The 12,065-nt window shown below is 40.9% G+C and overlaps 1 protein-coding gene across 1 annotated transcript in view; it reads left to right on the top strand.

Moving 5' to 3' along the window:
• Positions 1 to 364: 364 nt before the first annotated feature.
• Positions 365 to 12,065, top strand: part of LOC104965439 (armadillo repeat protein deleted in velo-cardio-facial syndrome homolog) — a 15,753-nt gene continuing 4,052 nt past the window's right edge. Inside the window, exons 1-7 of the mRNA XM_010794394.1 lie at positions 365 to 388; positions 503 to 653; positions 1,286 to 1,478; positions 3,384 to 3,495; positions 4,947 to 5,033; positions 6,805 to 6,896; positions 9,224 to 9,336. Of these exons, the coding sequence (XP_010792696.1) occupies positions 365 to 388; positions 503 to 653; positions 1,286 to 1,478; positions 3,384 to 3,495; positions 4,947 to 5,018 (552 nt within the window). The 3' untranslated portion in view covers positions 5,019 to 5,033; positions 6,805 to 6,896; positions 9,224 to 9,336. The remainder of the gene's footprint in view (positions 389 to 502; positions 654 to 1,285; positions 1,479 to 3,383; positions 3,496 to 4,946; positions 5,034 to 6,804; positions 6,897 to 9,223; positions 9,337 to 12,065) is intronic.

Consider the following 12,065-nt stretch of genomic DNA (forward strand, 5'->3'; position numbering starts at 1 on the left):
CTCTTAAAGCTTACTACTGCCACCTAGTGGATCACCCAGGCCTGTCCTTGCCTTAATTGCATCTCTCGGGGTCTCAGTGCTTAGAAGATAAACCCTTTTATGTCAAACTTAATGTTTCATGGAACAAAAAAAATGAGACGTAAAACCCACTGATGTTTAAATGAAGACAAATGATATCACATGTCCATTCAGAGTCCCGCTGTGTGATGTCATGAATAAGTCAAGGAGCAGAGCTTGTAGTTACTGAATGAATGATTGAGCGTGTGTGTGTGTGTGAGTGTGTGTACAGTATGTGTGTGTGTCCTCATGGAGGTGACCTGGGCTCCTTCAGTGGAGCGTTCCCAGTGGTAACAAAAAAAGATGTATGGTGATGCTGGGCAGCTCCCAGGTGGGTCTGTGTGTGTCTGCATGAATGTCAAACAGGAAGTTGCTGTCAGTGTGGAGGTTAAAGGTTAAAAAATTCTGAAAAGTAGTCACATCCCGCCCTCTTTCTACCCTCCAGTGGTCCAACTACATCCGAGCCACGGTGCGTAAGGAGAAAGGTCTTCCCATCCTGGTGGAGCTGCTGCGCTCTGACTCTGATAAGGTGGTGCGGGCGGTGTCCATCGCGCTGAGAAACCTCTCCATCGACCGCCGCAACAAGGACCTGATCGGTACCAACAACAGCCTCACACACTGATTGAACATGGCATCATTGATGAAGCATTTCGGTTCCAAATCGACGGACATATTGTAGACTTTGTTGTTAGATACGGAGCGTCCGAAAGGAAATGTTCAGACATCTTTCAAACGATACTCAGGCGTCATTAACTTTGAAAGGCTGTATTTATTCCTCCTGACCATAAATGTAATTTAACTCCATTGTATGAGATGGTGTAAAAATCCCAATTTTGTGCAAAAATACATTTCAAATGTAATTTAAAGCTAATATGAGGATGCAGCAGTGTGAGTTTATGGATTTGTCGTCTTCCAAAGTTCCTACAAAGAATGTCTTAATAACTTTTTTATATTTTTTATTGTTAAATCTAACCGCTGGAGTTTGATTAAATAGAGTATTTCTGAAGCTAAAAACAATAATGTAAATGTATTCAAGGCAAGAATATGCTGTCTGAAATCCTAGTGAAACAGCATGACGCAGTTACATGTGTCGCCTCTATAAAACCCGTTAAGGCATATTTAATAGTAAGCCTGATATAATTACCTGTTTCATTTGTGTTCTTGATTAGATTTTAAATGAATCACTATTACTAACATTATTAACCTTTACAATAATGTGCCCTTACAGGAAGTTATGCCATGCGGGACCTGGTGAGCAACCTGCCGTCGGGCCAGCAGCGGCCGGCTAAGAACCTGGAGGAGGACACGGTGGTGGCCATCCTGAACACCATCCACGAGATCGTGACCGACTCCTCGGAGAACGCCCGCTCCCTCGCTCAGGCGCAGGCCATCGAGAAGCTGGTGGCCATCAACCGGACCAGGTGAGACTCAATCAATACAGACTGTGGTGGGGTGTAATGAAGTACATCCAGTACTGAACTTGAGTACAGTTTTAAGGTACCTATTTAATTACACTACATTTTAGAAGCCAATATTGTTCTTTTTTCTCCACCAAATGTATTTGCTTCACATTTTTTACTAATATAACATCTAAATTAATCAAAAAAATAATTACCTATAATTATAAGTGAGGATATCCCGCAGCCGTATACAAAGTAATTCATATTATTTCAATATTCACTGGCTTTGATGAACACATGAATGCATCAAGAATCATAATCATGATTGTATTGTCTGCCACTATACAAGTCTTTTCATTGTTGTTACTTAAAGGTGGGGTAGGTAAGTTTGAGAAACCGGCTCGAGATACACTTTTCGTTATATTCCATGGAATGCTCTTAACATCCCGATAGCAATGAATATCTGAAGTGCTTTGACAAAAAATCCATAAAAAAATTTCATCTGTGGAAGCTGTGGCGCTGTAAAAAGCACGACCAATCATCTGAGCCGGCCCGGGTAAAATAACTGGATGGCCTACCTGCCTGTCAGCCTTCCATCTGTGCACAAACTTATCTCGTGCCCTCATTGGTCATGTGCGCGTTCATGTGTGTTGGAGGAGGGGCTCTGTAAGGAAGTGGCAGATTTCTTCCGGCTGTGTATTTTCTAATTCTAGCGCACTCGAGCTGGTTTCTCCAAAATGACCTACCCCACCTTTAAGTATATTTTGATGCCAGTACTTTTACTCAAGTAAAAGTATGAGTGAATGAATGCAGGACTTGTACTTACAATTTAATATCACTACTATTACTTATCTGATTACTTCTTCCACCTGTGTACACAGTACATCCCAAATGAATGTGACTTTACAACATGAAGAATGTATGTAATAAGTAAGCTACCTTTTACACATTGGCCGCCCCTATATTGAATATGCACAATTAAACACTCAAAACTTGTTGCCTCTTTTCAAAAATAAGCTTCCTTAAAGAGTTCATATTTTACCCAATTACTCACTATGTCCAGTGATGCTGTAACACACGTTTTCCTATCATCGATTTAATACTGTAGGTCAATCTAATTCTATTCCGACAGTGAGCCAAACACACACTGTGCATTCATATCCATGTGAACCGTGCCACAAGTAAAGAAACACCGTGGAGACACATGTAATAATTACTGCGTGACCTTGAATGCAACGAGCTTTTAAAATCATAGAGGATAATGCAATGTGTCTCTAATGGCTCCCACAATGCTTTACTCTAACAAGCTGCGCCCACACACACATAACAACACACCACACATTAATTAACAGGCTTTCAGAAGCATTGTTATAGAGGGGGGGTCTCTGAAGTTGCTGCTTATATAAGAGTGTCGTCATACTTCTAAAGCTCTCCACAACAACCTTGTAATGAAAACTCTCAGATATGAACGCAGGTATTCTAAAGAGTTGTTTTTAAATGACCGCAGTGTCAGCCAGTCAAACTGAAGTGTGTCTACCCTGCTTTTAATTTAACATCAAGAGCACTTCTCAAAGTCCCGACCTTGTGAGGTGAAGTATTGATCAGAGAGTCACTCTAACTAGCATGAGTATGCAAAATAATTCACTCTCAGGCCAAATAGCTGCATTTCCTCTCACCCACATGAGATTAGCGTTCTTTGAAGCGCGGCCCCCACCCACATGTAATTAATACTGGCGTCTCAGAGGTAGCTAATGAAAGGAAATGTGCACTCATCTCACTATGAATGAAAAAGTAGACCCTGGAGCAGCTCAGGGGACTCTGCGTCTTTGAATATACCCAGGCGTCACTGTTCGGGGTTATTTTAGGTTTCTGTCTTTAATTGTTGTTTTTGTATTCCTTCATTTCCTGTCTGTGGCCTCCTCTCAGCCAATCGGCTCGCGAAACCAAGGCTGCTTCCCACGTTCTGCAGACGGTCTGGAGCTATAAGGAACTGAGGAACGCTTTGACCAAGGACGGATGGAACAAAAGCCACTTCCAGGTACAGAAGTCTCATCTTGTAAATCATCACATATAATCTGTATCCTAAACACTGATGTTGTTATCTCAGGTTCTTAAAGAATATATTTTATTAACAATTAGAGACACAAATGTTGAGCAGAGATGGCGAAAGTACACACATCCTTTACTCAAGTAGAAGTACAGATACTTGTGTTTAAAAATACTCTGGTAGAAGTACTGACAAAACTTCTCAAGTAAAGTAAAGAGCTTTGAAATGTACTTCAGTAAAAAGTACCCATAACTAGCAGCTGTTTTAAAGAGTACCTGACCTCCCTTTATATTAATAGAACAATAATGTCATTGTTAGCTAATGAATGTTTCCATGCTGAACAACGGCAACATGACAACGTTTCATTGGTCCCTCTTCTTTAGGATGGATACACGGATCGTGTTCAAATCAATAGGCACGCAATGACTCTAAATAATAATGATCACGCCACCAAACACACATTCAGACTAAAGGAACCAGCCTCTTTGGAAAATGTGAGAAGTAGAAAGTACAGGTATTTGGGTTCAACATGTAAGAAGTAGAAAGTACAGGTATTTGGCTTCAACATGTAAGAAGTAGAAAGTACAGGTGTTTGGCTTCAACATGTAAGAAGTAGAAAGTTAAAAGTCTTCAGAAAAATAAGTAGTGGAGTAAAGTACTGATACCAGAAACATGTACTTAAGTACAGTAACAAAGTATTTGTACTCCGCTACTTCCCACGTCTGATGTTGAGAAGAACCACTTTAAATAAAGTGTCCCTCTAAGAGAGTGTACAAAAAGAGTAGCAACTACTCATTTCGTAGAATGATTTGAATATAAATCGCCAATGAACTCCTGCCAAGGCCAATGGTGCGTTCATGTGCTCCTTCGATGGACTCACTACCCAACTTGGTTTCCCCGAGTCATTTTTTCAACTTTGTAATATTCCCGAGCTGTAAATACTAATTTGGGGACACTACAAAGAGCTATTAGTGTTTCCAGCATTAGTGGGAAAATGAAAAGCAGATGAAACCGATTAAATTATGAAATTTGTCTTCAAATGTTGGCCAATTTTTTGGTATCTTTGTTCCTACTTAAAGAGGGCATTCATGTGATTTTATATTTCTGATTAATTCGTCACCACATGAACGTAGCAAATAATGCAATGTTATTAAAATGTATACTGAGTCTGTGGAACTTTGCTGTGATTCAGATCTGCTGCAATATGTAGCTCCCTGTCCCCTCGGTTTAATGAAAATCGGACAGGTAGTTTTTCATAATCCTGCCAAATGGACAAAGAGACTAATATTGAACATGTCGCTTGTCAACTTTTTTAATATGATATTATATTTGTCTGGTCAGAATCCTGATTAGCATTGAGACAGACAACATATTCCCTCGGTTCCACCTGTCCCTGTTGGAGCTTGATTCTGTGTTCACATGTTGTCTTTCTCTGCTCTCAGCCCACAGCGACAGTCACCCCTAAAGCAACCAAGAACGGCAAGCCAGGCTACGACGACACCCCCTCCCCCTGATGGAGAAGAACCAAGGCGTGTGTGTGTGTGTGTGTGTGTGTGTGTGTGTGTGTAAGTCAGTAAAGTGTGTGTGTGTGTGTGTGTGTGTGTGTGTGTGTGTGTGTGTGTGTGTGTGTGTGTGTGTGTGTGTATTTTGCAAGAATTGATAGGGGAATTACAAATAAATATCATAGTGGGAGCTTTGCAGAAAAAGTTTGTTTTGACCAATATAAACTGTCCTTATTCTTTTTTGTTTCGTGGTTTTAAATTGACGTAAGCAGGTCAGAGATAATTTTAAATGTCCCCTAACCATCAAGAACTGGGTTGTAGGTTTTCTTTAGCAGCAGCAGTAAATGAGGCGGGGGTGGGGAGGACTTTTGCAGAATATTGGCCCAACAACAAACATCTCTTTGACAGAAGAGTCCAAAGCATATCATCAGTTTAATGGCCTTGTGCCGGCCTTTTTTGATTTAAATTTTTTGCATCCATACATTCACATGAAACACGGCGCTCACACCGGCCCACTCTCAGTTTGCATTATCCACTCACTGGCCGAGAACCATTACCCCGAAAAAGAAGCAGCGTTTGGCTCCATGACTCAGTTTTTTTGTGTACAAACGGCATATGGATGCTTTTCATGCAGGCACCAGGAAATGTGGCAGTGGTGATATGATACCTGTGGAGGAGCTGGGTCCAGGTAAGAGCCAGACTGCATGATGGTCCCTCGCCAAAGAACAGCTCGCTCTCCTCTAATCTCTCTCCAGTTTCCAAACAGCGTCTCTGATTCGACATCTCTTCCACTCACTTTTTTAAGCGTTGCCAAGATGCTCTTTTTTCAAACCGCTGCACACTGTGATCTCGCAGACATGTCGTCTTTGATGCTGAATGCAAGACCCCTCTCTTGACAAGATGTTTGTTCAAAGCTGGGTCTTAATTAGAAGATTAACACTAAAACATGTGGGTGGTTCTCCACTTAAATAAAAACACGTTTAATATCTCGTTGGGCAGAGCTGCTCGGCTGGGCTTCTTTCAAAGTGAAAATCCTGCTGTTGTTCAACATTCTGAAGTGTTTTGCTGTTTTTTTAGATCAAATAAGAGGGTTTGCCATAAAGAATTCTCCTTTAGAGGGTATTATTCATACACTTACTCAAAGACATCCTCATAGGGTATATCACGCTGAGCCCATATTTATCAAGCGTCCAAGAATCCCTTTAGGAATTGAGCTCGAAGTTAAAGTAGGGCTAAAAATACCGCAGAGTAGGACTTGTATGAAGCGACTTTGAACAAGGAGAACTGTGTCACATGGCTCTTTTACAACATTCAGAGCTCAATGTATATTAGTATGTAACAGGGATAACATTGCAAATTCAGAAAAATATAAAAAATGTGTTGCTAAAACACATTAATAATTATAAATGCACAACATTTGAAGCTTCACGCTGAGTGGTGGAGAAATGAAGGAACCTGTGTATTATCTGAGGAGATTTGATGTATTGCTGCTGAAACAGACCCACTTCCTCTCTGCTGCAAAACCCACATCATTCCCGTCGCTGTTAGGGTGCAAGGTCTGCAGTTTGTATAGAGAAAGCATGTGTGCTCTCTTTTGTATCTCACACAAGGTCAGGCAAAAGTTTGATTCATATTTGCTGCAGGCAGAGGAGGAAGAAGTAGATATTTCACTTAACTAAAAGCACCTCGTTGTGTCTATTAACGTTCAGGCACTTCTGTAAAAACAACAACACTGTCACTTTTCTGTTAAATGGCGGCCAGAGAGGATTAAGCGGCCCTTGTTCTCTGCCCTCATTAGATGGTTACTCCACCATCGACCAGAGGGACAAGGACCTCAAATACAAGACGGTGGACGGCTCAGTGGAGCAGACAGAACGGGAGCCATTAAAGGTAAAGGCTTCTTCTTCTGGGCGCCCGCAGGAAACAGGATGAAATAATGATATGGCCTCTTCCTCTGTGTCCTTCTTCTTCTTCCTTCTCTCTCTCTCTCCATGTTTTCTGTGGTGGTCCTCATCAGAGGCTCTTAATCCTATCCATTCTGTAAAGAGGCTGGAAGTTGTCATTCTCCGTTAATGTTGCTCCGTGCACATCTGAGAGTTCATGGAGTGTAAGCTTCTGGTGTCTGTAAAGCAATTAATCTGAGACTGATTAAACGAACTGCCAACAAACGCTCCCGGTGGAGGGGACCCTCGCTCCGGCTCTGAACAGACCGCTGCGTTATCAAGTGGTCCTCTGCTGATTATACACCGCAGTCAAAGTTTATTTCTTGCTCATCTGATTGGCTGCTCAGCCTCAAAGAGGACTCGCAGAATAATGGCCTCCGAGCACGGATGACACATGTCAGATGACTCTCAAGTCCTTTCTTGTAGTTTGGTTTTGATCTGCTTCGGTGTTAGATGAAAGGGATTCTTTCCCTGCGGGGTTTTAAAATGAAAGCAATAAAGAGTCCATTAAAGCCAGTTTAGCTTAAATCCACGGTCATATATCTGCTTCTCTGTGCAGGTTACAACCAGCTCCTAAAGATCTCTCAGAGGCAAAGCCACAATGACGCGAGCAAAGTTCATAAACCTGTCGGGTTCAGCTCTTAGTTTGCCCTCAGTCTGTAGTTATTCTCCTTTTATTAGAGATTGGTAGAGTTTATGATACCAATGGAAATATTTTTGATTTAAGTTCCTACAGAAAATGGGTTTGTATGACTTGTCTCCTTCTTTATGTTGTGGCTCATCTATCTGAACTAAAAGATGTTGTTTCGATATATAACCTATCCTTCCTGAAAGGCGTCGATGTGGCAACAATGTCCGCTCTTTGTAGAAATAGTCTCTACACAAGTTGCAGCTTATTGTGTGAGCCACAGTGGTCTTTAACATCAAATCATCTGAGATCATAGCTGATCGTTAGAAACTAGACATTTTTCAGGTTGCATTTCAGAATGTATTTCCTCTCTAAAGTCATTTGTTTTGTTTATTGGGGAACTTACCACCTTGCTGAAAAGCCACTTTCCCTTTCTGGTGCAAAGGTCCACTTTGTTTGCAGCTCTGTCCTTTGGCTTGTCATTAGTGTTTCTTGTGACGCCACGGTGCACTGACCACACCCTGGAGCACACCTCTACACCACTGCATCAATCTGCGAGGTTAAACTCATGGTTAGCAACACTAAGAATCTAATTAAAGGAAAATACGTTTGAAAAAAACCAGCAAAGGCTAAGATGACGGCTATGGCGTTTGAGAAACATTACAACGTTTTACCGTAGAAGTGGAAATCAATATCAATAAGCAGCTTTACTTATACTTAACAGCTTCTCGGCGTCATCATCTAAATCCCACTGGCAATGGAATACATGTGGATTAGCAAACAGGACAAATATTTAAATCAGAAGGTATCTTTTACCAACATATTCTTTCCATAAAACTACTTAACTACTAACTAAAACAGCAGGTAGTTATATTTTATAGCACATTTGACACTGACACATTCGCTTATTGCTGTGTACAGTAAACCAGTTGTATTCCTGTAGAAGACTATTGTGTCAAATAAAAACCCTCCTCGAGCGCCGTAGCCAGGGGCACCGTCAGGGGGTGAAAAGTTAGCACGATTCTAAGGACCCGTGACTGACAGGGGGCCCAAACTATTTTAGAACATTAAGAAAAAAACGTTTAAGTAACCAATGTGATATCTTTTCATGGGGCCCAAAATCCCTGGCGGCGCCCCTGGCCATAGCCTTTAAAAAGTTCCTGCTTGAAGTACCTCATAGTATCTTTTGGCAGCTTCGTGACTCAACACTGACCTCAGTCTTGACACGTAATCATATTTACCGTAGGTTCACTACTTATGCTGGAGTCCTGTCACATCTTGAAAGGGCAGCGTGGGGTTTAGAAGCCGTGGACAGTAATCACAGGCGTGTTTGTTTTCAGCGCGCAGGCTTTGTAGCGTTAGTCCAAAGTGTTAAGTCTACCGTCTGCTCTTCCCAGAGGTGTTCTCCCTGCTTTGAATGCTACTCGGCTGTGAAACCGCTCTCTCCCTCTTTCATTTTCATGTTTTGATTCACTGTTTTCAAATCACTCTTTCCAAGCCCTCCTGAAGGCAGGGAACTAACACGGGCTCCTCTGATCCTAGATGCATGTGGCGTGGGTTGGCGAGTGTATTTGTGAAATGTATTGACTTCTTTTTTGTTTGCTGTGTTTTCTTTTTTTTTTAACCCCGTCGTCCTGTGGCTACAGAATGACACAAATAGGAAACACTATATCAGGAGTAACAGGCCTGCGGTCAGTCTGGTGGACGCTTGTGATGTAAAGCCCCAGCCTGTTGACTCCTGGGTCTAAATGCATGCATGGTAGGTCTGACCAAATAAAAGCACAACCAAGTAACAACCTTCACCTTTTGTGTTGCATCCCAGCATTCCTTGTTTGTTCATCCTTTCCGCTTGTTTCACTTTCTACCTCTCACTCGATCACCCTGCACCTTGAAATGCTGATCAATCACTTGCAGATCAATTGAATTTACGAATGTTTCTACAAACAATCAGACAAACAACTAACTCAAACTAATTCTATGGCTCAAAGCTAAAAGGCTTAGTTCACGGTATAACATTTCCACTCATTGTCTTAATATATTGTAACATTAAAAGTGAAAACATGCAGGAAAAATGTCCAACATGAACGTAAACAAGGCAGAACAAAATAGTAACAATAACGTTTGCCCTTTTACTTACCTGCATGTTTGAATTGGAGCTAACATTAGCCTGATTATCAGCTCATGAAATGATATGAGATAACGTGAGATAAACCTTTATTCATCCCCTTATCGTAAACTGCCTCATGTCACATGTGAGAACAGAAAGTACATAAGGTGGGCGGGGCTTAGATAATGGACCTGTTATATTCTGACAATTGCATAAAAATCCAATTCTTATTTTGGCGCTTTAACAGAAAATTGGTAGCAAGTGATAAAGGGGAATCATTTCCCTGCACTTCAGACGGATCCTCTGGGACTCAGCTATCCCTCAATGAGAAGCAGGAAGGAGAAAGAAAACACAGATACACACACACCACACACACACACACACACACACACACACACACACACACACACACACACACACATTATCGCCACATTATAATACGTCCAAGGCAGAGAGGTAATGAAGGGTGAGCTCACATCAATTCAGTTTACATACAGTTCTTCTCTGAAGTAGTTGATTTGAATATTTCTCGTTAGCATTCATGGTATAAATGATTGCTAAGTAGCTTCTTATGTAACAGAGATGGGAATATTTCCATATAAGAAACAGAAGACAGAAATACAGCCTCTCTTTTTTGTTGAGAGGTTTTCTGAAATGTATTTTTTCAGTCAAGAGAATAAAATGTATTTCAGCAGAAAGATTTATTCAGTGTTAGTAATTAGGATTACAATTAAAACCACTTCCATCTAATGAAGGATTTGTGTGAGAAATACTATTTTGTTAGAACATCCTCAAGACTATCTGAATTTCATTTATTTAAGAAATGTCTTAGTTGTTGGCCAAAAGGAAATAAATCCAAACTAGTAATGCAATTAAACCTTAACATAATAGACGTATGGTGCATTGTTGACGGTTTGCATACAGTTTTTGACTAAACTCCAAAACGAACCCACTCTGTAATGCCTCACTGAGTGACTTGATCTGGCTGAGCTTCAATATTCTCATGTCTCCAGCAGCAGCATTTATCTCCTCCTCACTGCTGCCTTCCTCCTCCTCCTCCTCCTCCTCCTCCTCTTCATCTTCTTATCTATCTCCTATCTCTCAATGGCCATCAGGTCAACTCCTTCACCTCCATTCATTGTATTATCACATCACATGGTGGCTCTTTAGAGAGACAGATGTATGATGTGCGTCTGTAATACAAATACATGTTGCTAATGAAAGGAATGAACCATCAGGTGAGTTTTCCACTCCATCGAGCACATGCAAGATTTCACCCGGCACATTAAGCATCTGTTTCGCTGTCTCCTGCCTCCATTTGCCATCTGGACTGACACCATCGAAGCATTTGTCTACAGTGATGTGATTTGTCAAGTACTGAGATAATGCCCACTGATTTATTGCCGTCTGTCATAAGAGCACAACTGAAGAGTTTCACTCTAAATTCACATCCATTGATTTTACAATGCTCGTAAAAGATACATTTGAGTCTGACATGGTTAAGGAAAATACTTTTGATAAGCTGTATTGGTCCTATTCTCAACAAATCCAATGTAAAGACCAACAACACATATTTTCTGTGAAGCAAAGCCTGATATATCTGTACCTTAGAGGTCCAATTACAAACATGCCAACTGTGTCTTATTCTGCAGCTCTGAATAAACTAAAAAACGCAGCATATACAGAATGTTAAACATGTAGATTTGGCCACTTGGGGGCAGCGCAACAAGCTACAGTCTAAAGGCAAACCCATGGCACAATAATATATCACTTTAAAGTCAGCCAATATTCCAAAGCAAGCTGACTATCACCTTGGTCATATTGCGGCTGTAGTCAGTTGCCGTGCTAATGTGTTAGCCAGTTAACACAGCAAATGTAATATTAAGATAAAGTTGTTTTTTTGGTCTCGGTATTATTTTAAATCAAATATTCAGTCTCTTTTTTTCCTCAATTTCATCGACCAAGAAGGAGAAGTATCTGTCTCTTTTGCTGCTTAACTTTCCACTCTAGTATTTATACATTGATTAGTTCAGCTTTAAAGATTTACATATTCAATAGGAATGATTGTGCTTTGTGGTGAGCTCCACAGTCAGGGTAGGGAAGTATTTACATTGAAACACTCATTGTCGCTATAGAGAGGCGAAGTCACGCCCACTACTTCCGCCCTTCTTTCATCACGTTTGAATTGTGCCATGAATTACACATATGATGTTTGTCAATCTTAAAAAATCATTTCCATGTAAAAACTACAAATCCCAGAGTCGCGTAAGTGAATTTAGCTAGCTGACATTAACGTTACACATTACACTGGTGTTACTCACCCTTTACTCAAGTAAAAGTAAAGAGGCTTTGAAATGTACTTCAGTAAAAAGTACCCATAA

Source organism: Notothenia coriiceps, unplaced genomic scaffold (genome assembly GCF_000735185.1).
Source record: "Notothenia coriiceps isolate Sejong01 unplaced genomic scaffold, NC01 NC01_scaffold00037244, whole genome shotgun sequence".
NCBI classification, from domain to species: Eukaryota; Metazoa; Chordata; class Actinopteri; order Perciformes; family Nototheniidae; genus Notothenia; species Notothenia coriiceps.